We start from the raw sequence: 27,918 nt of genomic DNA on the forward strand, positions 1-27,918 counted from the left end.
AGGTCAGCCAACAGGACCTGAGATTTGGGGCAAGTTCTTCAACGCTGGGAAACTTAGCTTTTTCATTTGAAAAATGACGTTTGATGCAGATTTCTAAAATTCCCTCAAATGTATAACGGTGATTCAAACATAACCAGAACTCTTGTTTGATATGGCAGTAGATTTTCTTAAGGGAAGCAATTTGGCAAGTTTTGCATCACCTGTCCCAAGCCCCTTATTGTGTGCACTTACGGAAAACTACTTAAGCTCCATTTTACTACCGAATTAACCGGTGGGGAGGTGGAGCGGGGGGCGGGGATGTTAACCTACATTTTAGCACTGGGGAGAATGGAACTGTCGCCCCTGCAAAAATCTACGAAAGGGACAGCACTGCAACATACACCCAGGAAGCTTTCCAGAAGCAAAACCAAGGGATCTGTCAGGTGAAAAGTACGCCCCAGGTTGGTTTCACATGCTAACCACTGCCTGAGATCCCCTAAGGCCAGGCAGAAAACGCTTGTCTGTTCTTTTTTTCTTTGCAAATTTCAAATTCCTTCAACCCAAAGGCTTGGCTCCAAACCATGCTGTGGGGAGCTAAACCGCCTCACCCGTTCTGAATGTGGAAACATGACTCCGCCTCACCAACAACCGCAAGAGGGAGAAGCAGCTACAGGGAAGCCAGGTTAGGCCGGGCGCCTGTCTCGTCGGCCCCGCCCGGGAGTAGACCAGCCGGCGCAAGCCCCACGGCCCCGCGCGAAACCCTTAAGAGTCCACAGCCCACGCCGACGGCGGCGGGGTCAGGGCGGCGCGTCACGTGGCCCAACGGCGCAGCCAATCAGCGCAGCCCTCTGAGGTATTCAAATCGATGGCGGGGCCGACGGTTGTGGGAGGTTGCGCTGCCGCCGGCTTCTCGGGGGCTGAGTGTCGCCTTGCGCCGCCATGCCGGGCACCGGGCGCTGACAGACCTTCGGGCCCAGTGGGAGGAATGGAAAATCAGGGTGTGCCTCCCGGGCCTTATCGGGCCACCAGGCTGGTAAGACCGCGCGTGAACGAGACTGGCCAGTCGGGGTGATGGCTGCTTTTACGTGAGAACGTTTGTAGCTTTCCCTCGGGCGGAGGGATAGGTCCCAGAACCTCTTGGGTGGCTGAAGAGGAGAATGAGGGGAGTTCACGGATATCGCGGACCCTTGCAGGACACGCCTGTCCCCCTCCTTTGCTCCGGGCACCCCGGGTGGGCGCATCGGAGTCACCTTCTGAAGCTACCCCTGTTCTTGGTGCTGTCGGCGTCCTCTGAAATGTCTTGGAATATTTTGAGTTTAGCCGCTCCGCACGCCTGATTTTCTACCCGCATAAGGATTCGAGAAGAGTTTTGAGTTCCAGTGCTTTGTAGGGTCAGACTGGGGGCAAGCCCGATTGTTTGTGACAGCTTCGTTTAGCCGGTCCTGTAGAATTTAATGCAGGATGTACCGACTGAATGCCACTCAGTAACAGCTATTTCATAACTAAGAATGTTTTAAATACCCATCAGGAACCACTGTTGGTAGTCACTGGATTTGTACTTGCATAGAGTGGCTTGTGTATTTGGATCATCAATCCAAGAGGATACTGTGCCACTGGTTATGTGACATTAGGAGAGTCACTTCTGTGAGCGTCAGTTTCCACCTTGGTAAACTACAGCTAATGATACATGCCCAGGCTAAAAGATGTCCTAGAGTAGACATACTGTATGTGAAAGTGTGCTGTGATCTGTAGAATAACAAACAACTTATTCTCTGGATAAATTGCAGCTCAATATAAGTTTCTCGAATAATATATGAAATGTGGAAGTGTGGAAAGAAAAGAATACAGTTATTGTGTTTTCAGCCCTTAAATTCTGTGTTGTGATTTTGGGACCACATAGGTTAGATAAGTGGTAGCATAGCGAGTAGTAGCATAGTTGGGGTTACAAATCAGATTTCTTAACCTCTAATGTAAGATTTTTTAATTAAAAAGTTATATGTTTATTCTATACCACTCCTCGTAGACCTGCCACGAACCCAAAAGTTTGGGTAATTTGAAAACAGTTTTGGAAAGTGTGAGTATCTTTTGAAAATGTAGATATATCACAGCGTCATTAAACAAACAGTAGACTTAAAACTTAACTTACCGCATATGTTCTATGTAAATTATTGGGATCTTCACTAGTAAATATACTAAAGGTATATTAATACTTTAATACTAAAGGTATTTTACCAATAAAACTATTGCCTGCCAAGAGTTTTGTTTGGCCTGCATAGTTAGTTATGAGTACAGGTTCTAGAGTCAATCCAATGCCTGGGTTTTAGCTGTGTGACCTTTGTCAAATTATTAAATATCTCTGTGCTTCATATTCCTTATCTGAAAATGGGATAGTAATAGTACCTATTCATAGAATTGTGAGAATTAAAGTGAAATAATGAGTGTAATGCATAGTGTCTGACACAAATGCTACTATCATATTATTAATATTAGTTGAGGTTAAAGAAACAGGAAGAAACAGGAATAAATGCTTTCTCTGTTGAGGACTAAAGGCAGGTTCATTGTAGTTCTCCTTTATTCCTAGGTTTCCTAAGTAAGCCAACCAGCCAGTGAAGTGCTTGTAGTCCAAAACTATTACATAAAAATATTATTACAACACTAGAATTAATAAAAAGAAATCAGTATGGGATGTAAAATTTTCTTTAGCACAAATAAGACAAGTGATTTCTTCATGAATTTTAATGATTTAACAAGATGCGAATGAGAGAATTTTCTTTGTCTAATTAAAAAAAATTTTTTTCCTTTCTATTTGCAGTGGAATGAAGTTACCACATCTTTTCGAGCGGGAATGCCTCTAAGGAAACACAGGCAACACTTTAAAAAATATGGCAATTGTTTTACAGCAGGAGAAGCAGTAGACTGGCTTTATGACCTATTAAGAAATAATAGCAATTTTGGTCCTGAGGTTACAAGGCAACAGACTATCCAGCTATTGAGAAAATTTCTTAAGAACCATGTCATTGAAGATATCAAAGGCAAATGGGGATCAGAAAATCTTGATGACAACAGTCAGCTATTCAGGTACTAAACAAAGAAATAACTGCAAAACTGAATTACTTAACAATGAAGTTTCACTCCAGTTCTAATACTTTTACTAAAACAGCAGCCTCTTCAGGGGAAGTAATATTTTCTGCAGAAAACTTACTGCTCTTAGTCCAATTAAAACCATTTAAAAGTTAAAGTTAGTTAAGGGTTATTGCTGCACAATTCAAACTTATAATAAAATAAGGAGTTGGGAGGAAAGAATGAGATAGTGTCACTTTTACATATTCTGAAAGCTCTGTAACATGTCAAGGACAGAACATTATCAACCTTTAGTTTCATAGATTTAAGAATTACAAGACAAGTTCTCACAGGTCCTTACCTTCAAGTGATATGTAATCTATATAATCTAAGAACACATGTGATGAAATAAATAATAGCAAACTTTATATAATAACTAACAAAAGAAATATACCACAGGTTGAAGAGATTATTTATTAAGAATTTATCATGTACCAGAAGCCCTACTTTATGAGTTACATGTTTTCTTTATTTAATCCCTAGAATAGCTCAGCAAGGAAAATATTAACTCCTTCTTACAGGTGAAGAGCCTGAGACTATGCTTCAACAAATTTTATTCCCTTGGTCTGAAATATGTTCATGTACACATTCATCAGACGAGTAAACACGTTTCTTCTCATATCAGCTGTATTGTAGCATCTGTGGGGCCTTTCTGACTCCCTCAGGCCAGCATAATTGATTTTTCTCTCTCGTACCCGGAGTTCTTGATTATATATCCCTTAAATTAGGTCTTTGGATTCTAATACCCATGTGTTTTTTTGTGGGGTTTTTTTGTTTTGTTTTGTTTTTTGCGGTACGCGGGCCTCTCACTGTTGTGGCCTCTCCCGTTGCGGAGCACAGGCTCCGGACGCGCAGGCTCAGCGGCCATGGCTCACAGGCCCAGCCGCTCCGCGGCATGTGGGATCTTCCCGGATCGGGGCACAAACCCGTGTTCCCTGCATCGGCAGGCGGACTCTCAACCACTGCACCACCAGGAAAGCCCCCCATGGTTTTTTACTCTGCAAAATTAGTACTTTTCAAATGAAATGTAGAAATTGATTCTTGCCTATGTGTCAAAGATGATATGTCATACAAGTAAACTGCAATAACAAGCATATGAATATCTTGTATAACACCCTACAAATCTTTCCTCTCTCTACTACTCATCAGTCACCTTTTGAGTTCCTTTGCTGCTGCTCATCCTTTAGCTTTTACTGTCCTCAAGGTCCTAGGCTTGTCTACCCTTCACCTCTCTCCCTGGGCAATCTCATACCATGTCTCCACTTACTTTTCTTATGACTTTCAAACCTCCAACCCAAATACCTCTCCTGAGCTTTAGGCCCACTTTTGCCTATTAAACAGGCACTTCAAATATAGTATATGGAAAATCACTAACATCTCTTAACCTAAATTCTGACCTCTTATATCCATATCTGAATGAATGGCACAGTCTTCCCTGTAGTTACCTTCATTCTTTCCCTTCTCCCCTTTAAATATGATGTAATTATCAAACCATGTCTATCATGCTGCCTCAGTATTCTCTGATCTGTCTACTTCTCTTAATGAATGTTCTTTTTGTGAGACTACTATTCTCTCTTACCTGGAATTCTGCATAACTCTTCAACTAGTCTCTCTACCTCTAGTGCTTTTATAGTGGTAACAAAACTATGACGTAGTTAAAAATAAAGTATAACAAAAATGTGTAAGACCTTACTGGAGAAAATTATCAAATTGTACTTAAAGTAATAAGTGGAGAAGGATATTCTGTTCATGAATGAAAAGACTTAGTGTCATAAAAATAAGTCACTTCTTCCCAAATTGATGTATAAATTCAGTGCATCTTCATTCAAAACCCCTACATAATTTTTTGTAGGATTTAACAAGCAGATTTTAGAGTTCATTTGATAATGTAAAGGTCCAAGTCAATTTTGAGGAAGAGAATTGCCTTACCTGATTATCTGGGCTTAATTAAATTTAAATTAAGACCATTAAGTGCTGAGAATATAAACCCTTACATATAAAGAAACTTGGTGTGAGTTATACATGAATTAAATACCTAAATATGAAAATAAAACTCTTCTGAAAGAATATAAGAAATTATTTTTAGGACAGAGGAATAAGAAAAAAACTTCTGAGGTGACTAAAAACTTATGCATAAACTTGATGTATGTTAAAAGATACCACTGAGATATTGTTTATGTATATTTATTTAAAGTATGAAAACATGAACAAGAAGGAAATACACTAACTATAGGTTAATGATTTCCCTTAGGAAGAGAGAAATAGAATTAGCAAAGAATTTCTTTCATTAATAAAAAAGATAATGGGGCTTCCCTGGTGGTGCAGTGGTTAAGAATCCGCCTGCCAGTGCAGGGGACACAGGTTCGAGCCCTGGTCCAGGAAGATCCCACATGCCGCGGAGCAACTAAGCCTGTGTGCCACAACTACTGAGCCTGCGCTCTAGAGCCCGCAAGCCACAACCACTGAGCCCACACGCTGCAACTACTAAAGTGCACGTGCCTAGAGCCCGTACTCTACAACAAGAGAAGCCACTGCAATGAGAAGTCTGCGCACCCCAATGAAGAGTAGCCCCCACTCGCCACAACTAGAGAAAGCCCACACGCAGCAATGAAGACCCAACGTAGCCATTAATTAATTAATTAAATTTTAAAAATAATAATAAATTAAAAATTTTTTTTAATTTAAAAAAATTTAAAAAGATAATGAAGTCTTGGTAAAATGTTGATAGTTGCATTGGTTGATGGTTACCTATGTGGATGTTGTTTTATATTATTTTCTGTACTTTTTTGTATCTTTGAAATACATACAGTTTACTAAAGAAAGCAGGAAACTTAAAATTTTTAAAAGGTTTAATGGGAAAATTAATTTATGTAGAAGATTCATTCCTTGATAATGTAAATAAATCCAGTTTTTTTAAGTTATTTTTAAGATAAATGGCACTAAAAGTTTGTTTATGATCTCACATTATTTAATTGCATATTATTCTTAAACCAGATTTCCTGCAAATTCTCCACTTAAAACTCTTCCACGAAGGCATCCAGAATTGAGAAAAAACAGAATAGAGAACTTTTCCAAAGATAAAGATAGTATTTTTAAATTACGAAACTTATCTCGGAGAGCTCCTAAAAAGCATGGATTACATTTCTCTCAGGTAAAACATCCTTTACTAGTTTAAATATAATTACTGCGTGCTTAATAATAGAATCATTAAAAGTGAATGATTAATATTTGAAGCCAATACTTGGAATCTCTTAACTATATTATATTCTAAAAATGTATGTGTAAATTTGTTTAGAACTCACAGAAACGAAAATAAAAATGGTAGTGAGACATACTTGAAATAGTATTTGTATAATTTAAGCATGTTTTGTTTTAAATTAATTTGAGGGTAGTGGAGGCAGCTGCAAAACCGAAAGTTCTATTACAATATATTGCATTATTTCTTCAAGTGACACCTTACAGCTCCACAATGGGCTGATACTAATAGAATTACTAAATATTAGAAGTGGTGTCAGTTCATTATCTCCAAAATGTGAGCATACCATATTAAACCAAAGTAATTCTTTTTTCAGGAAAATGCAGAGAAAATGAACTGTGAAATAATCAATGAACATCAAGAAAACTCCATTGATAATAGAGAAATAAGCCAGAAAGATGTTGAAGAAGCTTGGAGATATGTTATTCTGATCTAGTAAGCTATAACTAAGCTATAAGCAAGTTCCTGAGGTGTTTAGAATGTTAATTTGATATTTTCATCAAGATATGCAGTTGAGGAAGAACAAATTAATTCGCAAAGCTTAGAATTTAACCTGTATATGTGTTTCTTAATAAATATTCTTGCGATAGTTCTGGTACAATAGAAGTAGAATGTTTTCAATATAATTTGCTTTTTCTTTGACTCAAAGTTGTAGCTCTAGTTTGGGGTCTATATTGGAATCCTGCAACGGTTATTAAGATATTTTAAAGTAAATACTAATATAAGTCTTAGAGGTTGATTTAAGAAAAATATTCCAAAAGCTTTGTTTGTTTTCCATTCAAACTCTTTCATAATTGTATTCTATTCCACTTATTTTATGGAGGAAAAACAGTTTGTATTCTTTCTCCTATTTAGCCTGCAAACAATTTTAGGTGTGTCATCCCTAGAAGAAGTCATAAATCCCAAGCAAGTAATTCCTCAATGTATAATGTACAACATGACCAATACAAGTAAGCACGGAGTAGTTATACTGCAAGACAAATCAGGTTGGTATCAATAAAAGAAGTTGGAATCATTTTAAACATGCTAACAAAGGTTGCAGCTATTGTGGGGATAAAGAGAGACCAAAATGTAGAAAGTAGAATACTTCAGTTGAGAGAACGTCAGGGAGACTACTGATTTATCAGAGGCGCTTTAGTAATCATAGTGGGCTAATTTTTAAATGAATATTATTCACACTTATTTTAGCTCTTAAGGTGGATTCCTGAATGATTTTTTTTTAATGACAGGGTTAAGCATCCAAAAGATATGCAAATATAATTAAAACTATTGATTAATCACATTTTATTGAGGACCTACAATGTGCCAGGCACTATGCTAAAGATTAGTGATGAGCAAGAGAGAAATGGTCCATGCCTTCCTGGAGCTTACATGAGAAGTTATATACAAATTTAAAGGGGTCAAGACATACATACAAAACCAAAGTAACACCCTATAAAATAAGTCAAAACTCTCATGAACAGTATTCTAAAGAAATCTGGCTTTGTATTATATATGTGTTTATATAATATATTGATTTCAGATATAAGATAGGAAAATTGGGGAAATAATTTAAGCCAGATGTATTGGAAAGCTTATAGGAAATGTATTAATAAATTTACTGAAAATGTTGGCTCATTTTTTTATAATCAATTGCTGTCTGTAGAATTAATTGACATGCATTACTTTGAGTTTCTTTTTGTGGGCAAGAACTTTGAGGGTTTAATTGTAGGAGCAAAAAAGTAAATGTTAAAACTTAAGAACTATGTTGTGTATGCTTGTAGCTTTGGACCAGTTGTATCTTTCATTACCTAAAATAACTTGATTATATGCTCTCCATCTAAGCTTTCTATTCTTTATAATTATTAACTTTTCAAGTCAAATGTATGTGTGGTTTTTGTGTTTGTGTCAAAAAAATGCTACACTTATGTGTCATGTTTCACATAGTGGCAATTGAAAGATTTTAAGCAAGCCTCACTGCGAAAGTACCTTAATATTCAAATATAGCTTGTTTCAATCATAGGTCTCACTCAAATCAGTAATATTCAAATAGCATAGCTAACTTTTTAAACTTGTATTGTAAAATACTGTCTTGGCCCTATGTCTTATTAAATATGTAATCATTTTTAATCCTGCTGGTACACATACGTGTGTGTGTGTGTGTGTGTGTGTGTGTGTGTGTGTATATACACACATGTATGTATAATTATATAATATAATAAGTGTTAAGTTTTAAATATACTATCATCATAACTGTATGATTGAACACTATTAATTTTTCGTGTAGATGACCTTCCTCACTGGGTATTATCTGCCATGAAGTGCCTAGCAAATTGTAAGTTAAACAAACTGTGTGTGTGTGTGTGTGTGTATTATATTGATAAAATATTTAATAAGAAGCAAGGAATTATTTTTAATAATTTATAAAGTCCTGATAAAATTAAATTATATTCTTTCTGTTGATGTTTAAATGAATATCTAGTAGAACTGATTACACTTCTTTGCATGTGGAGTGTGTTATAGAGCCCTTAACTTTTTCTATGCAGATAGTGATTTTATAATCCAAGCCCGTCATTTATGACTCAGTTCTCATAAATCATAAAATCATAGGCTAGAGGATCTCAGAGGATTTTTAGGTATAATCTACATCAATTGCTTTAGTGAGTCCAGAGAGTTCAAATAGCAACTTCTAAGTAATGCAGCTGGTAAGTTGAAAGTTTCTGTCAGAAATGAAGTCTTATAAAACCCACTTCAGTCCCCTTGCCATTGTACACGGCTTTAACATTTGGTGTTTCATGACATGCTTCTACTCCATAGGATATATTAATGGGACTTTTATGTTTATGAAAAAAAATGGTCTGTCATTAATCAGATCATTTTTTAGCATTTCATTCTTCAAGTTTTTTCCATAGTGATCAGTGATAAGTGAGTTTTATAATTTAAGACCCTAGTTCTAGTACAAAACCCTAATTGCTCTCGAAAATCAGTTTTTAAAATATGCAGAGGTGTATGCTTCTAAATCATCAAAAGTTAAATTATATTTTAATAATTTTGTTACAAAAGTATTTTTCTAGTTTTTATAAAATTAGTATTTTATTAATGTTCAGGATAAGTATATATTCCCTTGTTGTCCACTGGGTGTCAATATGACAAAATAACAGGATAACTAGCAATAAGTAAATAATATTAGTTATAGAAAAAAGTTATCAATTCAAGATAAAGATCTTGATCAGAAGCTAAAGATTTCTGAGATTCTCTTTCTACCTTCTCGCTACGTAACTGTCCTTCTCTCTCATACCTTGGCTCATGATTAGCAACTCAGATAGCATACTTCCAGGGATTTCTCTGATGCCCCATCTTTAGGGATTTGTTTCTTTTTCTTCTCAGTCCACATTACACATAAATGATACCAAGATATAGCTTACTAAATTCCAGTTTAACAACAATATGTCTAGCCAGAGGCAATATTAAGACTTTTACTTAACTTGTTTGTTATTTAATCCCCCACTGTAATCCTGTGACATACAGGAATCAAAGATCAGTATACTATTCATAATTTTTTTTCTAGAAGAGAAAACTAAGGCTTAGAAAGTCTTTTTTTCTGATACATAAGGAGCTATGTATTCAAACCTAGATTCTCTAACTGTAAATTCTGTGTTTTTAATTCCAGTAAAGTATTTTCTATCTTAGAAAACTTTTAATTATTATCAATTTTTTTATTCTACATATTAAGAATATTTCTTATATCCTCCTCAGAAAAATTGTCTATTTGTTCCACATAAAATCCTTATTAGCCTTTAAGCTATTAAGTGTGTATATGTGTGTTAACTTGAAAGATAACATAGTAACTCTCAAATCTGAGTGCATATCACAGTCGCTAGAGAAACTCAGCAAATATTCAGATTCAGTCGATTCAGTATGTCAGGATTTTTTTTTTTTTTTTTTTTAAATCATGTCTCAGAAGATTCTTACAGCAAGATGCCCAGCTCCGTGTTAGGAAACTACTTAATTAGTGAACCAGAAGCAAACATTTCTAGATCAGTAATTCCTAGCTCCATAGGAATTCTGATAGATTCTGGACTGTTTAGAGGAGATTATATATATTTTTAATATGTACACTGGATGATTCTGATTATGTAGTCCATGGACCACACTTTAAATGCTATTAAACCTCAAGATCCTGTGACTTGCTCTCGCTTTATACTGCTCTAGATTCTAATTTTAGCTTTGCCACCAAACCTCTTTTACCTTGAGCAAGTTGCTCTGAGCTTCAGTTTCCTCACCTGTAACATAAGATCAGAATTTATTTCTGAGGAAAATACTAATGAGTAGACATGATTATTTCAATAATGTTAAGCTAATGGAACAGCGATGTAAAGATATTATTTAAACTCATTCAGGGTATGCTTCACGTCAGGCAAAATTTAATCACAAAAATGTAAATTTACAAAAGACAATTTGAAAGAATTATTTGCATAATCCAAATAATCTTTGCTTTATAAAATGAATTGTGATAAAATCCCATTAAAATAAGCTGTCCTGATGCTTTTAAAATATATTTCAAATTTTGCTTTATATACAATTTTTCAGTCATATAAATATTAAAATTAAACAAAATGCTAATAGTTGCAGTGATTTCTAATGAAAAGATGGTGAGAAGGAATGAGATATGCACAACCCTTTAAATTTTTAAATTGTGACAATTTGTTAAACATAACTCCTTCATGAAATAAGTATATGTTTTATGCTTTTTATAAGTATCTTTAAAAACTATATTTAAAATAAATTATATTTCACCTTTTTTTTTTATTTTTTGCCTCTACTTAGGGCCAAGAAGTAATGATATGAATAATCCAACTTATGTTGGATTTGAACGAGATGTATTCAGAACAATTGCAGATTATTTTCTAGATCTCCCTGAACCTCTACTTACCTTTGAATATTATGAATTATTTGTGAACATTTTGGGTATGTATAGATTTTTATTTATTATTTAAATGTATTTTATTAGTTTCCAAGTCCCCCATAATTTAAAAGATCTAAAAGTATAGGTAAACATGAAGGTGGCAGGCTATAAATTATTTTAAACTTCAGGAATACTCTGGTTGTTGTTATGTTGTTTTCCAGTAATTCAAATATACCATTCCAACACCAATTCTCTACACCAATAGGGTGTCTTACAATTCAGTTCATTTCTGACACTAACTACCCAGCGTTAACCCAGACCCCAAAAAGTTGAGGACAAAGTCTTTCAGCTCTGATACTAACTACCCAGTGCTAGCTCAGACCCCAGAGATCAAGGGCTCAGTTCCACAACGCTGCCCTCACTTCATTCACCAGCTGCAAATGAGGTCCTCAGGTTTACTGACATTTCTGCCTGGCTAACTACCAGGTTAGGGGTTCCCACAACCCCCTGAAGTTTAATAATTCACTGTAACGGCTCACAGAACTCTGGAAAGTGCTTTACTTAATGATTACCAGTTTATTATAAAGGATACAAGTCAGGAACAGCCAAATGGAAGAGATATATAGGGCAAGGAATGGGGGTAAGGGTTGTGCAGAGTTTCTATGTTCTCTCCAGGAATGTCATCCCCCACAAGCGTGTCCATGTATTCACCAACTGGTAAGCTCCCATAGCTGTGTTGTTTCAGAGTTTTAACTGAGGTTTCATTACATAGGCATGGTTGATTAAATCATTGCTCATTTTTGACTAAGTCTGACCTCCACCAACCACCACTACCCCACCACCCCCTCCAGGGAGGTCTGAGGTAAGGCTAAAAGTTCCAACCTTCCAAGAAGGGCTAAGCCTAAGTCACCTCATTAGCATAAACTGAGGCTAGCTCTAATAGGCTCATTGTGAATAACAAAAGACTCCTGTCACTGGAAATTCCATGGGGTTTAGGAGTTCTATACCAGGTACCAGAAACAAAAATGATATATATGTTTTATTAAACTACAGTTGTCTTATAATTAAGAATTTTCTAATACTTGTAGACTGAAAGTAGATATTTTTTCATGTATTTGACTGAATCCATTTAATTAGATTGTTGAAATAAATTTTAAAGTTATTTTCATCACAAGTTGGAAAACCTTGAGTCTTGCACTTTGTAACTGAATGTTGCATGTGTCCTATTTAAGTGGCTTCTGAATTAAGCAACTGCTATTTGTACTATACTAACAATATGTACTATAGTGATGCTTTGTTTTTTTAACGTTACTCTTGTTTTTGTTTTATTTTTGTCCACTGTCATACAGTTGCATCTTAATTTTTGTTTCATTTCCTGGTAGTTGTTTGTGGCTACGTCACAGTTTCAGATAGACCCAGTGGGATACATAAAATCCAAGATGATCCACAGTCTTCAAAAATCCTTCACTTAAACAGTCTGAATTCCTTCAAATCAACTGAGTGTCTTCTTCTCAGTCTGCTTCATAAAGACAAAAACAAAGAAGAATCAGATACTACTGAGAGACTGCAGATAAGTGATCAAGGATTTCAAGAAAACTATGCTAAGAAAATGCAGCTAGTTAATTTAAAAAACAGAAGAGCCAGTGTTAATGACATAATGGGAGGAAGTTGTCATAATTTAATAGGCTTAAGTAGTATGCATGTTCTATCCTCTAGCATCAAACCAAGGTGCTATTCATTAGAAGGAATTATAGATTTACCAGGGAGTTCAAGTAAAGAGGTCTCCAGTGTCTTCCATCAATCTGTTCTGAACATAAAAGGACAAAATAATAAACAATTTTTAGAGTCTGAGACCAAACAGGAATCCCTAATGCATCTTCATTCAGAGGAAAGTATTCAAAAACCACTCTGTGTTGGTTTTAAAAGAACCTCTACTTTGACCGTTCAAGACCAAGAGGAGTTATGTAATGGAAAGTGCAAGTCAAAACAGCTTTGTAGATCTCAGAGTTTACTTTTAAGAAGTAGTACAAGAAGGAATAGTTATATTAATATGCCAGTGGCTGAAATTATCATGAAACCAAATCTTGGACAAGGCAGCACAAGTGTGCAAACAGCTATGGAAGGTGAACTCGGAGAGTCTAGTACCACAGTCAATAAAAGACTCTGCAAAAGTACAATAGAACTTTCAGAAAACTCTTTACCTCCAGCTTCCTCTATGTTGACTGGCACACAAAGTAAGGTTGATGCTTTCAATGCATGTAATGTTAACTTTTAGTGTTTACTAACCCTGTTTCACTTACCTGGCTTTTCTTCTCTGAAATTGCTTTACTTTTTCCCTCCAGAAGGAAAGTTTCATATTGTAAAAGACTTGTCATGGCATAACCAAGATTTATTCTACTTACCTAAAGCACTCCTTTTCTTTCCCTTAAATTGCACTTATTCTGAGTCACTTTATTTGTAATAAGTGAAGGATTTTCAATCCTTCATAATCCAATGGGTTATGAAGAAAATAATGAGTATCTTACCATGCTTTTGAAGAATGTGGAAATTTCTGGGAATAGTCAAACGAAATATTAAAATATTATTTTGCCTTCTTTATATAACTATATGCTGGTAGTATGAAAGCAGCTAGTGTCATTGATGATTTTTTTCTGGGGGGTAATTTGCCTTCTAGGTTTGCTACAACCTCATTTAGAGAGGGTTGCCATCGATGCACTACAGTTGTGTTGTTTGTTACTTCCCCCACCAAATCGTAGACGGCTTCAACTTTTAATGCGCATGATTTCGCGAATGAGTCAAAATGTTGATATGCCCCAACTTCATGATGCAATGGGTACAAGGTCACTGGTAAGTTGATTTCTTAAGGAAAGAATAAGTCCAGTTCATAAACTGCACCGCACCACCCCCCCCGAAAAAAAAAAGAAAGAAAGAAGACCAAACCATCTAAGCATACTACTCAAGTGATGTCATGGTCTTGAAATCCTAGATTCTTGAGTTAAAAAAAGGCTTTTGAAAGTCTAACCTTTCCTAGCAGCAGAATACTGGTGCATTAATCCTTTGTGCCCAGTCTTTTATACTTTCACATCTTGATCTTTACCTAAGGACTTTGCCTATTCACTCACGCTGTATCACTTCATAGTGGTTAACTGTCAGACCATATTATATTGCCTAGAGCCAATTCTGTTTGGTGGGGAAGGAAGAGGAGATGTAGGCACTGTTGAAAGCCAAAGGGCACTATAACCCTGTGAAATAAAGAATTAATGGGAAATTCATGTGTAGTAAGTCAAAGTGTTTCAGATATTGTAGTAGTGGGAAAATTGTATTTGATGTGTTATGTGAATTAGGATAGCTTGTCATTGTGGGCAGGAAGTTGGGAGAGGTACTGTGAAGCAGTCTTAGGCTCCATATGAAGATGAGGGAAACAAGGCATTTATATGCAGATGTTGACTGGAAATGAACTCTTGAAATAGTATCTCTAATATCTCTTTCCCTCCCTCTCTTTATCTCTCTCTTCCTCTCTCTCTCTCTCTCTCTGTCTTTCTATAAAGAGCTGCCACTTCCTCAGAGCACAGCTTCAATTTACAGATTGTTCTTGTAGCAAGGAATCTGTAGCTAAGCTCCGTTCTTCCACTTATTAAGGACAGTTTTTTAATAAAACGACATACCTAATATAAAGAGGAAGAATTATTCTTAAGTAACTGTGGCATCATTAAAAAGCATAGGGAAGTTTGTAGGAAAAGATATTTAGAGAGATATGAGTAAGAAGGAGGTAATTTTGATTTTACACTTTTTGAGATTCAGGTTATAGAATATCTAAGTGAAATTTATCCTACAGACAGAAGGTTGGAAATGAATCTGGTGAAGAAATATTAGGGCAGAAAGTATATTTTTTGTAAAAGTGGTAGTTGAGGCTATAGGAGTAAACGAGTTCTATAAAGCTGAGCAAACAAAGAATAAAAGCTGAGGACTGAGCATTGGAAGAAGATAGGAAAACCTGCCAGGCATGTAGGAATAAGACCAAAAATATTTCAATTCAATAAATATGCTCACCATCTATTATGTGCAAAATACTTAAAATACAATTCTGATATTCAAATTATTTTAGAATGAGGTGTGTGAGTGTTTATGTGTGCGTGTGTACATGTGTGTGTCTTATATTTGGTGGGTTATATGGACATGAATGAGAGTAAATTAGTTTTGAAACACAAAATTTACCCCAGGATTTGAAGATTGTCATGATGGAATTGAAAAATACAATGTACTAATTGTTTTTAAAGACTAATAGAATAGCATTAAAAACTGTTTTCCAGTTTCAAAAGATAAATGATGCCAACCTTGTAACCACTTGTGTTTATATATTCTCCTAATCTGTGCTTTTATGGGGTTAATTTAATAAGTCACTGTTCTCTAACAGTCTTTAAGCACCATATTTGTATGGTATTAATGGAACCTAGGTGTTTAGTGATAAAATTGAGACAAAACTGAAGAAAAAGCTAGGCCTTCTGTAATCATTTGGAATTTATATTAAGGAAATACTTAACAAGCACTATAAAAAAATTGGCATTTTATTCTTTCTAATGTAATAAGTTATTGTCCTCATTTTGTAAGCTGAAGTCTGCTTATCACTTTATCTCAATCCTTCAGCATAATACTACCTAGAAATTACTGGTATTCTAATTTATATAAAACCTTAAGTTTTTAAATTCACATCTTTTAACGTTTCTAGATGATACATACTTTCTCTCGGTGTGTGTTACGCTGTGCTGAAGAAGTAGATCTTGATGAGCTTCTTGCTGCACGATTAGTTTCTTTCTTGATGGATCATCAACAGGAAATTCTCCAAGTACCCTCTTACCTACAGACTGCAGTGGAGAAACATCTTGACTACTTAAGAAAGGGCCATGTATGTATTCTAAGTCTTAAAATTCTCTGCATTAGTCAGTTGTAAGTGGCAAACTCATCTCAAACTAGCCTAATCAGAAAGGGAGACTTTATCAGCTCACATAAATAACCTCCAAAAGTCAAGAATGTAGACAGAATATGGATATTCAAATAGCAATAGGACTGTTTCCATCCCTTCATCACTTATTTCCATTTCGGTCCTGTATTTGAAAAATGGCTCCTTCACATGACAGGATATGGCTGATTAAAGCTCTTGAGTCATAGACTTATATTTGCCATCCAAAGGGAAAAAAAAACCATTCCTCACCTCCAATTTGAAAAGTTAATGGTATATACATAGAGTGGCCAAATCTAGATTAAATGCACATTCTCTAGGTGGTTGAGGGTGAGTGGGTTGAAGAGAGGGCCCATTCTCTGAGTGGCTCTACATAGATTAGAGAAGAATCTGTTCTTCACGAAAGGTATGGATAGTTGGAGTAGAATGGGAAGAACTTTTATAAGGAGAGAAGGAATCTAAGCAACCAAAAACAACAGATGTCTGCTATATTCAGTCCTTAGCTGCCCAACACACATATTCATATTTCTTCCTATACATACTATTCTAATATTGCCATGACTTACTGTAATTATAACTATCCCCTACAATTCTTTCTCTTGTCTACATATTTTTTTTTTTCCTACAGCAGGTCCTAATTGGTCATCAATTTTATACACATCAGTGTATACATATCAATCCCAATTACCCAATTCATCACACCACCACTCCACCCCCCCACCGCTTTCCCCCCTTAGTGTCCATACATTTGTTCTCTACATCCATGTCTCAATTTCTTCCCTGAAAACCGGTTCATCTGTACCATTTTTCTAGGTTCCACATATATGTGCTAACATACGATATTTGTTTTTCTCTTTCTGACTTACTTCACTCTGTATGACAGTCTCTAGATCCATCCACATCTCTACAAATGGCCCAATTCCATTCCTTTTTATGGCTGAGTAATGTTCCATTGTATATATGTACCACATATTCTTTATCCATTCATCTGTCGATGGGCATTTACATTGCTTCCAGGACCTGGCTATTGTAAATAGTGCTGCAATGAACACTGGGGTGCATGTATCTTTTTGAATTATGCTTTTCTCTGGGTATATGCCCAGTATTGGCATTGCTGGATCATATGGTAATTCAATTTTTAACTTTTTAAGGAACCTCCATACTGTTCTTCATAGTGGCTGTATCAATTTACATTCCCACAAACAGTGCAAGAGGGTTCCCTTTTCTCCACACCTTCACCAGCACTTGTTCTTTGTAGATTTTCTGATGATGCCCATTCTAACTGTTGTGAGGTGATACCTCATTGTAGTTTTGATTTGCATTTCTCTAATAACTAGTGATGTTGAGCAGCTTTACATGTGCTTCTTGGCCATCTGTATCTCTTCTTTGGAGAAATGTCTGTTTAGGTCTTCTGCCCATTTTTGGATTGGGTTGTTTGTTCTTTTTAATATAGAGCTGCATGAGCTGTTTATATACTTTGGAGATTAATCCTTTCGCCGTTGATTCGTTTGCAAATATTTTCGCCCATTCTAAGGGTTGTCTTTTCGTCCTGTTTATGGTTTCCTTTCCTGTGCAAAAGCTTTGAAGTTTCATTAGGTCCCATTTGTTTATTTTTGTTTTTATTTTCATTACTGTAGGAGGTAGATCAAAAAAGATCTTGCTGTGATTTATGTCAAAAAGTGTTCTTCCTATGTTTTCCTCTAAGAGTTTGATAGTATCCAGTCTTACATTTAGGTCTCTAATCCATTTTGACTTTATTTTTGTGTATGGTGTTAGGGAGTATTCTAATTTCATTCTTTTACATGTAGCTGTCCAGTTTTCCCAGCACCACTTATTGAAGAGATTGTCTTTTCTCCATTGCATGTCCTCGCCTCCTTTGTCATAGATTAGTTGACCATAGGTGCGTGGGTTTATCTCTGGGCTTTCTATCTTGTTCCACTGATCTATGTTTCTGTTTTTGTGCCAGTACCATATTGTCTTGATTACTGTAGCTTTGTAGTATAGTCTGAAGTCAGGGAGTCTGATTCCTCCAGCTCTGTTTTTTTCCCTCAAGACTGCTCTGGCTATTTGGGGTCTTTTGTGTCTCCAACCAAATTTTAAGATTTTTTGTTCTAGTTCTGTAAAAAATGCCATTGGTAATTTAATAGGGATTGCATTGAATCTGTAGATTGCTTTGGGTGGTATAGTCATTTTCACAATATTGATTCTTCCAATCCAAGAACATGGTATATCTCTCCATCTGTTGGTATCATCTTTAATTTCTTTCATCAGTGTCTTATTATACTTTTCTGCATATAGGTCTTTTGTCTCCCTAGGTAGGTTTATTCCTAGGTATTTTATTCTTTTTGTTGCAATGGTAAATGGGAGTGTTTGCTTAATTTCTCTTTTAGATTTTTCATCATTAGTGTATAGGAATGCAAGAGATTTCTGTGCATTAATTTTGTATCCTGCAACTTTACCTAATTCATTGATTAGCTCTAGTAGTTTTCTGGTGGCATCTTTAGGATTCTCTATGTATAGTATCATGTCATCTGCAAACAGTGACAGTTTTACTTCTTCTTTTCCAGTCTGTATTCCTTTTATTTCTTTTTCTTCTCTGATTGCCACGGCTAGAACTTCCAAAACTATGTTGAATAATAGTGGCGAGAGTGGACATCCTTGTCTTGTTCCTGATCTTAGAGGAAATGCTTTCAGTTTTTCACCATTGAGAATGGTGTTTGCTGTGGGTTTGTCGTACATGGCCTTTATTATGTTGAGGTAGGTTCCCTCTATGCCCACTTTCTGGAGAGTTTTTATCATAAATGGGTTTTGAATTTTGTCAAAAGCTTTTTCTGCATCTATTAAGATGATCATATGGTTTTTATTCTTCAGTTTGTTAATATGGTATATCACATTGATTGATTTGTGTATATTGAAGAATCCTTGCATCCCTGGGATAAATCCCACTTGACCATGGTGTATGATCCTTTTAATGTGCTGTTGGATTCTATTTGCTAGTATTTTGTTGAGGATTTTTGCATCTATATTCATCAGTGATATTGGTCTGTAATTTTCTTTTTTTGTAGTATCTTTGTCTTGTTTGGGTATCCGGGTGATGGTGGCCTCATAGAATGAGTTTGGGAGTGTTTCTTCGTCTGCAATTTTTTGTAAGAGTTTGAGAAGGATGGGTATTAGCTCTTCTCTAAATGTTTGATAGAATTCACCTGTGAAGCCATCCGGTCCTGGACTTTCGTTTGTTGGAAGATTTTTAATCACAATTTCAATTTCATTACTTGTGATTGGTCTGTTCATATTTTCTATTTCTTCCTGTTTCAGTCTTGGAAGATTATACCTATCTAAGAATTTGTCCATTTCTTCCAGGTTGTCCATTTTATTGGCATAGAGTTGCTTGTAGTAGTTTCTTAACGATGCTTTGTATTTCTGTAGTGTCTGTCGTAACTTCTCCTTTTTCATTTCTAATTTTATTGATTTGAGTCCTCTCTCTCTTTTTCTTGATGAGTCTGGCTAATGGTTTATCAATTTTGTTTATCTTCTCAAAGAACCAGCTTTTAGTTTTATTGATCCTTGCTATTGTTTTCTTTCTTTCTATTTCATTTATTTCTGCTCTGATCTTTATGATTTCTTTCCTTCTGCTAACTTTGGCTTTTGTTTGTTCTTCTTTCTCTAGTTCCTTTAGGTGTAAGGTTAGATTGTTTGAGATTTTTCTTGTTTCTTGAGGTAGGCTTGTATAGCTATAAACTTCCCTCTTAGAACTACTTTTGCTGCATCCCATAGGTTTTGGATCGTCATGTTTTCATTGTCATTTGTCTCTAGGTATTTTTTGACTTCCTCTTTGATTTCTTCAGTGATCTCTTGGTTATTTAGTAATGTAGTGTTTAGCCTCCATGTGTTTGTGTTTTTTACGTTTTTTTCCCTGTAATTTATTTGTAATCTCATAGCATTGTGATCAGAAAAGATGCTTAATATGATTTCAATTTTCTTAAATTTACTGTGCCCTGATTTGTGACCCAAGATGTGATCTATCCTGGAGAATGTTCCGTGCGCACTTGAGAAGAAAGTGTAATCTGCTGTTTCTGGATGGAATGCTTATAAATATCAATTAAATATATCCGGTCTATTGTGTCATTTAAAGCTTCTGTTTCCTTATTTGTTTTCATTTTGGATGATCTGTCCATTGGTGTAAATGGGGTGTTTAAGTCCCCCACTATTATTGTGTTACTGTCGATTTCCTGTTTTATAGCTGTTAGCAGTTGCCTTATGTATTGAGGTGCTCCTATGTTGGGTGCATATATATTTATAATTGTTATATCTTCTTGGATTGGTCCCTTGGTCATTATGTAATGTCCTTCCTTGTCTCTTGCAACAATCTTTATTTTAAAGTCTATTTTATCTGATATGAGTATTGCTACTCCAGCTTTCTTTTGATTTCCATTTGCATGGAATATCTTTTTCCATCCCCTCACTTTCAGTCTGAATGTGTCCCTGGGTCTGAAGTGGGTCTCTTGTATACAGCATATAGATGGGTCTTGTTTTTGTACCCATTCTGCAAGCCTGTGTCTTTTGGTTGGAGCATTTAATCCATTCACGTTTAAGGTAGTTATCGACATGTATGTTCCTATGACCATTTTCTTAATTTTGGGAGGTTTGTTTTTGTAGGTCCTTTTCTTTTGTGTTTCCCACTTAGAGAAGTTCCTTTAGCATTTGTTGTAGAGCTGGTTTGGTGGTGCTGAATTCTCTTAGCTTTTGCTTGTCTGTAAAGCTTTTGATTTCTCCATCGAATCTGAATGAGATCATTACCAGGTAGAGTAATCTTGGTTGTAGGTTCTTCCCTTTCATCACTTTTAAGTATATCATGCTACTCCCTTCTGGCTTGTAGAGTTTCTCTTGAGAAATCAGCTGTTAACCTTATGGGAGTTCCCTTGTATGTTATTTGTCAGTTTTCCCTTGCTGCTTTCAGTAATTTTTCTTTGTCTTTAATTTTTGCCAGTTTGATTACTATGTGTCTCGATGTGTTTCTCCTTGGGTTTATCCTGTATGGGACTCTCTGTGCTTCCTGGACTTGGGTGGCTATTTCCTTTCCCATGTTAGGGAAGTTTTCAACTATGATCTCTTCAAGTATTTTCTCGGGTCCTTTCTCTCTCTCTTCTCCTTCTGGGACCCCTATAATGCGAATGTTGTTGCATTTAATGTTGTCCCCGAGGTCTCTTAGGCTGTCTTCATTTTTTTTTCATTCTTTTTTCTTTATTCTGTTCCGCATCAGTGAATTCCACCATTTTGTCTTCCAGGTCACTTATCCATTCTTCTGCCTCAGTTATTCTGCTATTGATTCCTTCTAGTGTAGTTTTCATTTCAGTTATTGTATTGTTCATCTCTGTTTGTTTGTTCTTTAATTCTTCTAGGTCTTTGTTAAACATTTCTTACATCTTCTCCATTTTTTCCTCCATTCTTTTTCCGAGATCTTGGATCATCTTCACTACCATTATTCTGAATTCTTTTCTGGAAGTTTGCCTATCTCCACCTCATTTAGTTGTTTTTCTGGGGTTTATCTTGTTCCTTCGTCTGGTACATAGCCCTCTGCCTTTTCATCTTGTCTGTTTTTGTGAATGTGGTTTTTGTTCCACAGGCTGCCGGATTGTAGTTCTTCTTGCTTCAGCTGTCTACCCTCTGGTGGATGAGGCTATCTAAGAGGCTTGTGCAAGCTTCCTAATGGGAAGGACTGGTGGTGGGTAGAGCTGACTGTTGCTCTGGTGGGCAGAGCTCAGTAAAACTTTAATCCACTTGACTGCTGATGGGTGGGGCTGGGTTCCCTCCCTGTTGGTTGTTTGGCCTGAGGAGACCCAACACTGGAGCCTACCTGGGCTCTTTGGTGGGGCTAATTGTGGACTCTGGGAGGGCTCGCACCAAGGAGTACTTCCCAGAACTTCTGCTGCCAGTGTCCTTGTCCCCAGGGTGAGCCACAGCCACCGCCCACCTCTGCATGAGACCCTCCAACACTAGCAGGTAGGTCTGGTTCAGTCTCCCCTGGGATCACTGCTCCTTCCCCTGGGTCCCAATGTGCACACTACTTTGTGTGTGCCCTCCAAGAGTGGAGTCTCTGTTTCCCTCAGTCCTGTCGAAGTCCTGCAATCAAATCCCACTAGCCTTCAAAGTCTGATTCTCTAGGAGTTCCTCCTCCCATTGCCAGACCCCAAGGTTGGGAACCTGACGTGGGGCTCAGAACCTTCACTCCAGTGGGTGGACTTCTGTGGTATAAGTGTTCTCCAGTCTGTGAGTCACCCACCCAGCAGTTATGGGATTTGTTTTTACTGTGATTCCGCCCCTCCTACCATCTCATTGTGGCTTCTCCTTTTTTCTTTGGATGTGGGGTATCTTTTTTGGTGAGTTCCAGTGTCTTCCTGTCAATGATTGTCCAGCAGCTAGTTGTGATTCTCGTGTTCTCTCAAGAGGGAGTTAGAGCACGTCCTTCTACTCTGCCATCTTGGTTCCTAATCACCTTGTCTACAGATGTTATGGGCCCTGCCCATGCTCTTACATCTCAAAAATAGTAGATGAACCCTTTATTACCATTTCAAAACGTTAATGTTTTAAGATGAATTAAAATATCACTTTGTTAATGTTTTGTAGTTAAAAGAATAAAATCCATGGTTATTGGTTCTAATGGTGTTAGCTACCTTTATTTAATACTTGTGTGCTAAGCATTTTATATACATTATCTCACATACATTCACATTTTACAGGTGAGGAGACAGACCAAGACCAGTTTAAATAACTTTCTGATGGTTATAAAGCTAGTAGGTTGTAGGGCTGGGATTGAGACCCTACTGACTTATTGCTACTCTGCTGCATAATACAGTTTTCTTAAAGTGTTGAATGTTTGGTGGCAAAATAATAGGTATTAAAACCCATCAGAAGAACCCTTTACCAAATAGGAACATGACCAGAATTAATAGATTTGACTGTATGTATCATTTTGTTCATTACAGATTAAAAATCCTGGAGATGGAGTGATTGCTCCTTTGCCAACTTATTCATACTGTAAACAAATTAGTGCTCAGGAGTTTGATGAACAAAAAGTTTCTACCTCTCAAGCTGCAGTTGCAGAACTTTTAGAGAATATTATTAAAAATAAGAGTTTGCCTGTAAAGGAGAAAAGGAAAAAACTAAAACAGGTAAGGGAATGAACAAGTTTCAATAGTAAATATTTTCTAATATGCTATTGCTGATTGTTATTTAATGACATTTAGAATCGAATTTCTCATTTTAATATTTTGAATTTTAAATATCATATATGTAGGATATGTATGACTACCTGCCTGGTTTTACTCTGTCCTGAAATTTTCATAATAACCATAATAACAGATACTCTCCTTTACTTCCAGTGTTTTATGTTTAAAGCATGCATTACCCTGGGAAAATAATTATAAACTTAGGACTATAATATGTAACTTTTAGTGACTTATCATTACCATTTAGAATTTTTAGCTCTACATCAAAACCCTGTAGCCACATGATTCTGGCAAGTCCATTTCCTGGTCTGAGACACTCAAAGAAGTATGAAATATACTAACTAGATCCTTGCGACCTTCATAGGCTTTACCAGTGAGAAGGAAGAACATCTGGAATTTAGGAGAATTAACAGCAGAAGAGAATCCTAGATGTTAATGCTAACTGGAATCTAAGAAATATTACAGGGTACCTTTCATGTGTGAGAAAGTGGAGGGAGAAGCAAGAATAAAGTGAAAGGATACTGATCTCTGTAATACATCTTTGAGAAAGGCACTGAATCATTATAAAATGTTGACCAGTGGCTTCAGCTCAGATAATAATGTTAAATACCCTCTAATTCCTCACCTCATTTTTAAGTTTCAGAAGGAATATCCCTTGATATATCAGAAAAGATTTCCAACCTCTGAAAGTGAAGCAGCACTTTTTGGTGACAAACCTACAATCAAGCAACCAATGCTAATTTTAAGAAAACCAAAGTTTCGTAGTTTAAGATACTAATTGAATTGAAAATTATGTAATACTTGTGGAACTTTGGTAAGTGAAGCCATATCTAAGAATTCAGCTACTAAAAAGGAAGTCTCTTTATCAATAAGGTTTTTCTAAATAGAACATTATGTAACGAAGTGCCAAAATAGTTTTTATCAATGTGAAACTGCTGAGAAACTAGTGAATCTCAATGGAGAGCAAGTGACAATAGGTGATACCAAATATTTTAATCAGAAATAATCTTTTGTTTTTTATACAACTATCTGGAAAAGCTATCATAATGTGTGCTAAAGTTTCATTTACTTGAATTTTGAAAAATGACATTTGCTCTTCAAGATTAAGCTGTAATTCTTTAAAAAAAAAAAAAAACAACTTATCTGCATGTGCTTATGGATGTTAGCTTAAAGAACTAGTTGTTTAGGATTACTTTTGTTTCTAAGTGTAAGAATGTGAAGAATATTTGAAAATTCAATGAATTAATTTTCAACTGCTAAATATTGCACTCATATGTTCTTTTGCTACTTTTTATCTATTTATATATGTATGTGTTTTTAAAATATGAATATATATTATAAGACTTTGGTTTGCCTTAAACATTTACCCTAACTGCTTCAGTCATTCATTTTTTCAATAAATATCTTTTGCATTCTTATCTTCATGAATCTACTAGAATATAAAGATATGAAAGAAGTATAAGGCAATCACGTATTCATTTAAAAGATATTTATTTAGCAACTACTATGTGCCTTTCATTCTTCAAGATGTGGAGAGAAAATGACGAATAAACCAGAAAACCTCTTCCCTAGAGTATTTGCTTCCTAATCAAGGGAGATATACCTACCAGATACTTAAAAAAACAATACACCCCCTGAAATCAAGTCATGAGGATTCATTCAACTGAAGACTAACCTTTTTAATTATGCAACAATTTCCTAAGCTAGTGTTTTCAAATTGTTGCATAATAGAATCACCTGGAGAGTTTTAAAATAATACATGCTCAGGCCCTACCTTATACTGAGTAAATCAAAATTTTAAGGGATGGCATATAGGCCTCAGTATTTTTTAAACTCTCTAGGTGATTCCAATATTCAGCCACCTTTGAGAATCAGTGCCCTAAATACTTTTTATAAATAAAATGTCAAGCTGGTTTCACACTGGCTTTATTATTTCATTGGAAGAAAATGCCAAGTGTAAATCCCTCTCATCTTAATAGAAGGTTCTACAAATTTCTGCTTGACTAACTGCGTACAAACTTGAAGCAGCTATTCTTCCACATTTTTCTGAAGATTATTTAATATCTATTTGGTAAGTGTAAAGATATACATAATGCCTGGGATGTAATAGACACTTATTGTTCAATGACTGTTTTGATTTTTCAGTGTAATGTTGTACTGTAAAATGACAATGTTCCATTTGAAATTAATATTTTTATTAAAAATATGGACAGAAAATAACTATATCTTTTGCCCAGAAACCTTAGCTATAAAAATATTGAAGCGAATTACAATTCTTCCCAAGGTGTTTGTATACTAAAAGTTTTTCTGTTTAAAGGTATGTAATAATGTGAATTATGTTGCATATTGAGATAAAAACTATTGTGGGTTTTATAACAATTTAATTTTATATTTATTGATTGATATTAAATATATAAATATTATAAAGACATATAAATTTTGATCTCCCTTAATGTGCATGCAATTGAGGTTACAAAATACATGATGTAACACTTTAATAATGTGAACTCTGAAGTCAGATTTGAATCCTACTGTGCTGTTTACTGTGTAACCTGAGACAGGTTATTTAACTTCTCTAAATCCCAGTTTTCTTATCTGTACAATAAAGATTATAATAGTACCTGTTCCTTAGGATTGTTGTGAGTATTAAATAGAATAATTTGTGAGAAGTTTTTAGCACAATGTCTAGTATAGAATAGGCACTCTATTAAATGTTAGAAATTAATACTAGAAATACCTAGAATTATAACAATAGAAGAGATCTTAGCAAAAATACAGTCCTCTCAATTGCTTTGAGCAGAAAGGAACCAAAACAAAATTGTGAACAACTGGTGAGTCTTATTAAACTATTTTTTAGTCATGAAACACAGCTTCTGATTGTACATACTGGTTGAAAATACCTGGTCTAATATAATGAGAAAATTTGATGAGGAAGGAAAGCATTAATATCTTCAGAAGCAATATCCTTGAATATGTGAAAGCATACAGGACACATTACACAAATAGAAGCCTTATTAACCTTTGGCTAGAGCATGGACAGATACCGTTGTATCAGAAAAAAAGGGCAGAGTCTTTAATTTCAAATATTGATGGGTTGATTTGATGTTGAGTGCTTATAAAAAGTATCTTCTAGTTGCTTTTGCCTTCTCAGGAAATAAGAATCAGAGTCAACACTTGAGAGTAAAGCATGGTGGGGAAGATATTGCAAGTTTGAAGGGAGAGGGTGTGAAATAGTAAATCTGTGGCAATGCACAGGGAATTGTAGTTCTGGTCCCAGAAGTTATTGCCACCAACCATTCCCAACAGCTTCTGCTAATTGTTGTCATTTAGTGATCCACTCTTCTCATATACTGTCTAGTTATCTAGCACTCAGTAGTGGAAAGTATCAATACAAGGAATTTCCTACTGACTAGCTTCTGTCCTTGGAAAATGTAAATTCTGAGTTTTCTCATCCATAAAATATGAATAATAACATCTACCTAACTGGGTTGTTAAGATAATTTAAAGCAGCAATATATTTAAATCTTGACCTTAGCAAGCCCAGGCTCAATTTCTAAGTCCTTTCCTCTGATAATGAGTTTAATAAGATTTCTGCTGATTAAAACTCCTTCCCTTCCAAATCTCTGTCCTCATATCTCACAATATATTTTCTTTTCTATTCTATCAGTGGCGATATTTTTTACCCCATCTTTGGAAGAATTAAAAATAGATCCAGAATTTTATATCCTGACAGCCTGTGTATCTCTCCCAAAGATATATCTCCTTTTGATTTTGAAGGTAAAGCACATATGTGTATATGTATATGCATGTGGTGTTATTGTTGAAATGAAACTTCTAGGAGAGAAAGGATTGCTGGTTTTAATATTAAACTCTAAATTTAAAGAAATAAAGTCAGTTCACTGGAATAAACTTAATAGTTCTAAATACAATAAAGTATAGCAACTAAGAATCTTTTGTTATCTCAGAATTAGCTTTTGTATTAACTAAGAATCTTATTTTCTAAGAACTGGGGGAAAAAATGTACAGAGTAGCTGTTTTTAACTCTCCTGAAAACCTCTCAGAATATGTACTGAGGGAACACAGAATGTATAAGACATTTGAAAGTAGTTTTGACTTTTTGCTCATTGTAAAAACAATTTTTGTATCATTAGTTGGTCTCTAACTTATCCTTCCATAAGCAAGTAGAAAACCAAAGTATATGCAACAACTGTTTCTAGGCATCGAACTACAGGTAATAAAAGACTGATTCCTGAGAAAAGGAAAACAAAGGAGGTAAGTCCTATGATTGTCCCCAGATTACTGCCTACAGGCAGTTGCCAGGCCACAGTGCAGGGAGGGGCAGCCAAAATAAAGCCCAGTGTCTCACTGCATTAAGGAGCTAGAGATCAGAGTTCAGGATGACTGAGAGAGATAGTAAAAAAAAGAAAAGAAGAAGAAGAAAAGAAAAAAACCTTCAGAGATCTGCAGTGGTCTAAAGGTTTTGTTGAGTACTAAT

General features: G+C 35.6%; 1 protein-coding gene and 1 long non-coding RNA gene across 5 annotated transcripts in view; one reads left to right on the forward strand and one right to left on the reverse strand.

Annotated features, from left to right (window-relative positions):
• The first annotated feature begins 832 nt into the window (after positions 1-832).
• DEPDC1 (DEP domain containing 1) lies at positions 833-27,785 on the forward strand. Of its 3 annotated transcripts, XM_049699455.1 has the most exons (13): positions 833-1,012; positions 2,792-3,057; positions 6,094-6,250; positions 6,672-6,790; positions 7,211-7,341; positions 8,622-8,669; positions 11,162-11,302; positions 12,623-13,474; positions 13,915-14,087; positions 15,967-16,143; positions 23,181-23,366; positions 24,061-24,237; positions 27,091-27,785. In XM_049699455.1, exons 1-12 carry the CDS (start codon positions 845-847, stop codon positions 24,199-24,201), a joined length of 2,559 nt encoding a protein of 852 aa, XP_049555412.1. In that variant the 5' UTR covers positions 833-844; the 3' UTR covers positions 24,202-24,237; positions 27,091-27,785. The 3 variants fall into 3 exon arrangements, with proteins under 3 accessions (XP_049555412.1, XP_004280795.2, XP_004280796.2); XM_004280747.3 differs by lacking the exon at positions 27,091-27,785 and having other exon boundaries at positions 24,061-24,991; XM_004280748.3 differs by lacking the exons at positions 12,623-13,474; positions 27,091-27,785 and having other exon boundaries at positions 834-1,012; positions 24,061-24,991.
• Positions 12,601-27,918, reverse strand: part of LOC125961470 (uncharacterized) — a 186,349-nt gene continuing 171,031 nt past the window's right edge. For both annotated transcript variants that reach the window (XR_007472217.1, XR_007472221.1), the window contains 3 exons: positions 15,978-16,102; positions 13,001-13,047; positions 12,601-12,759 (listed from right to left, as the gene is read on the reverse strand). This is a non-coding gene — a long non-coding RNA (uncharacterized LOC125961470). The remainder of the gene's footprint in view (positions 12,760-13,000; positions 13,048-15,977; positions 16,103-27,918) is intronic.

The sequence above is a fragment of the Orcinus orca genome, chromosome 1 (genome assembly GCF_937001465.1).
Source record: "Orcinus orca chromosome 1, mOrcOrc1.1, whole genome shotgun sequence".
NCBI lineage: Eukaryota > Metazoa > Chordata > Mammalia > Artiodactyla > Delphinidae > Orcinus > Orcinus orca.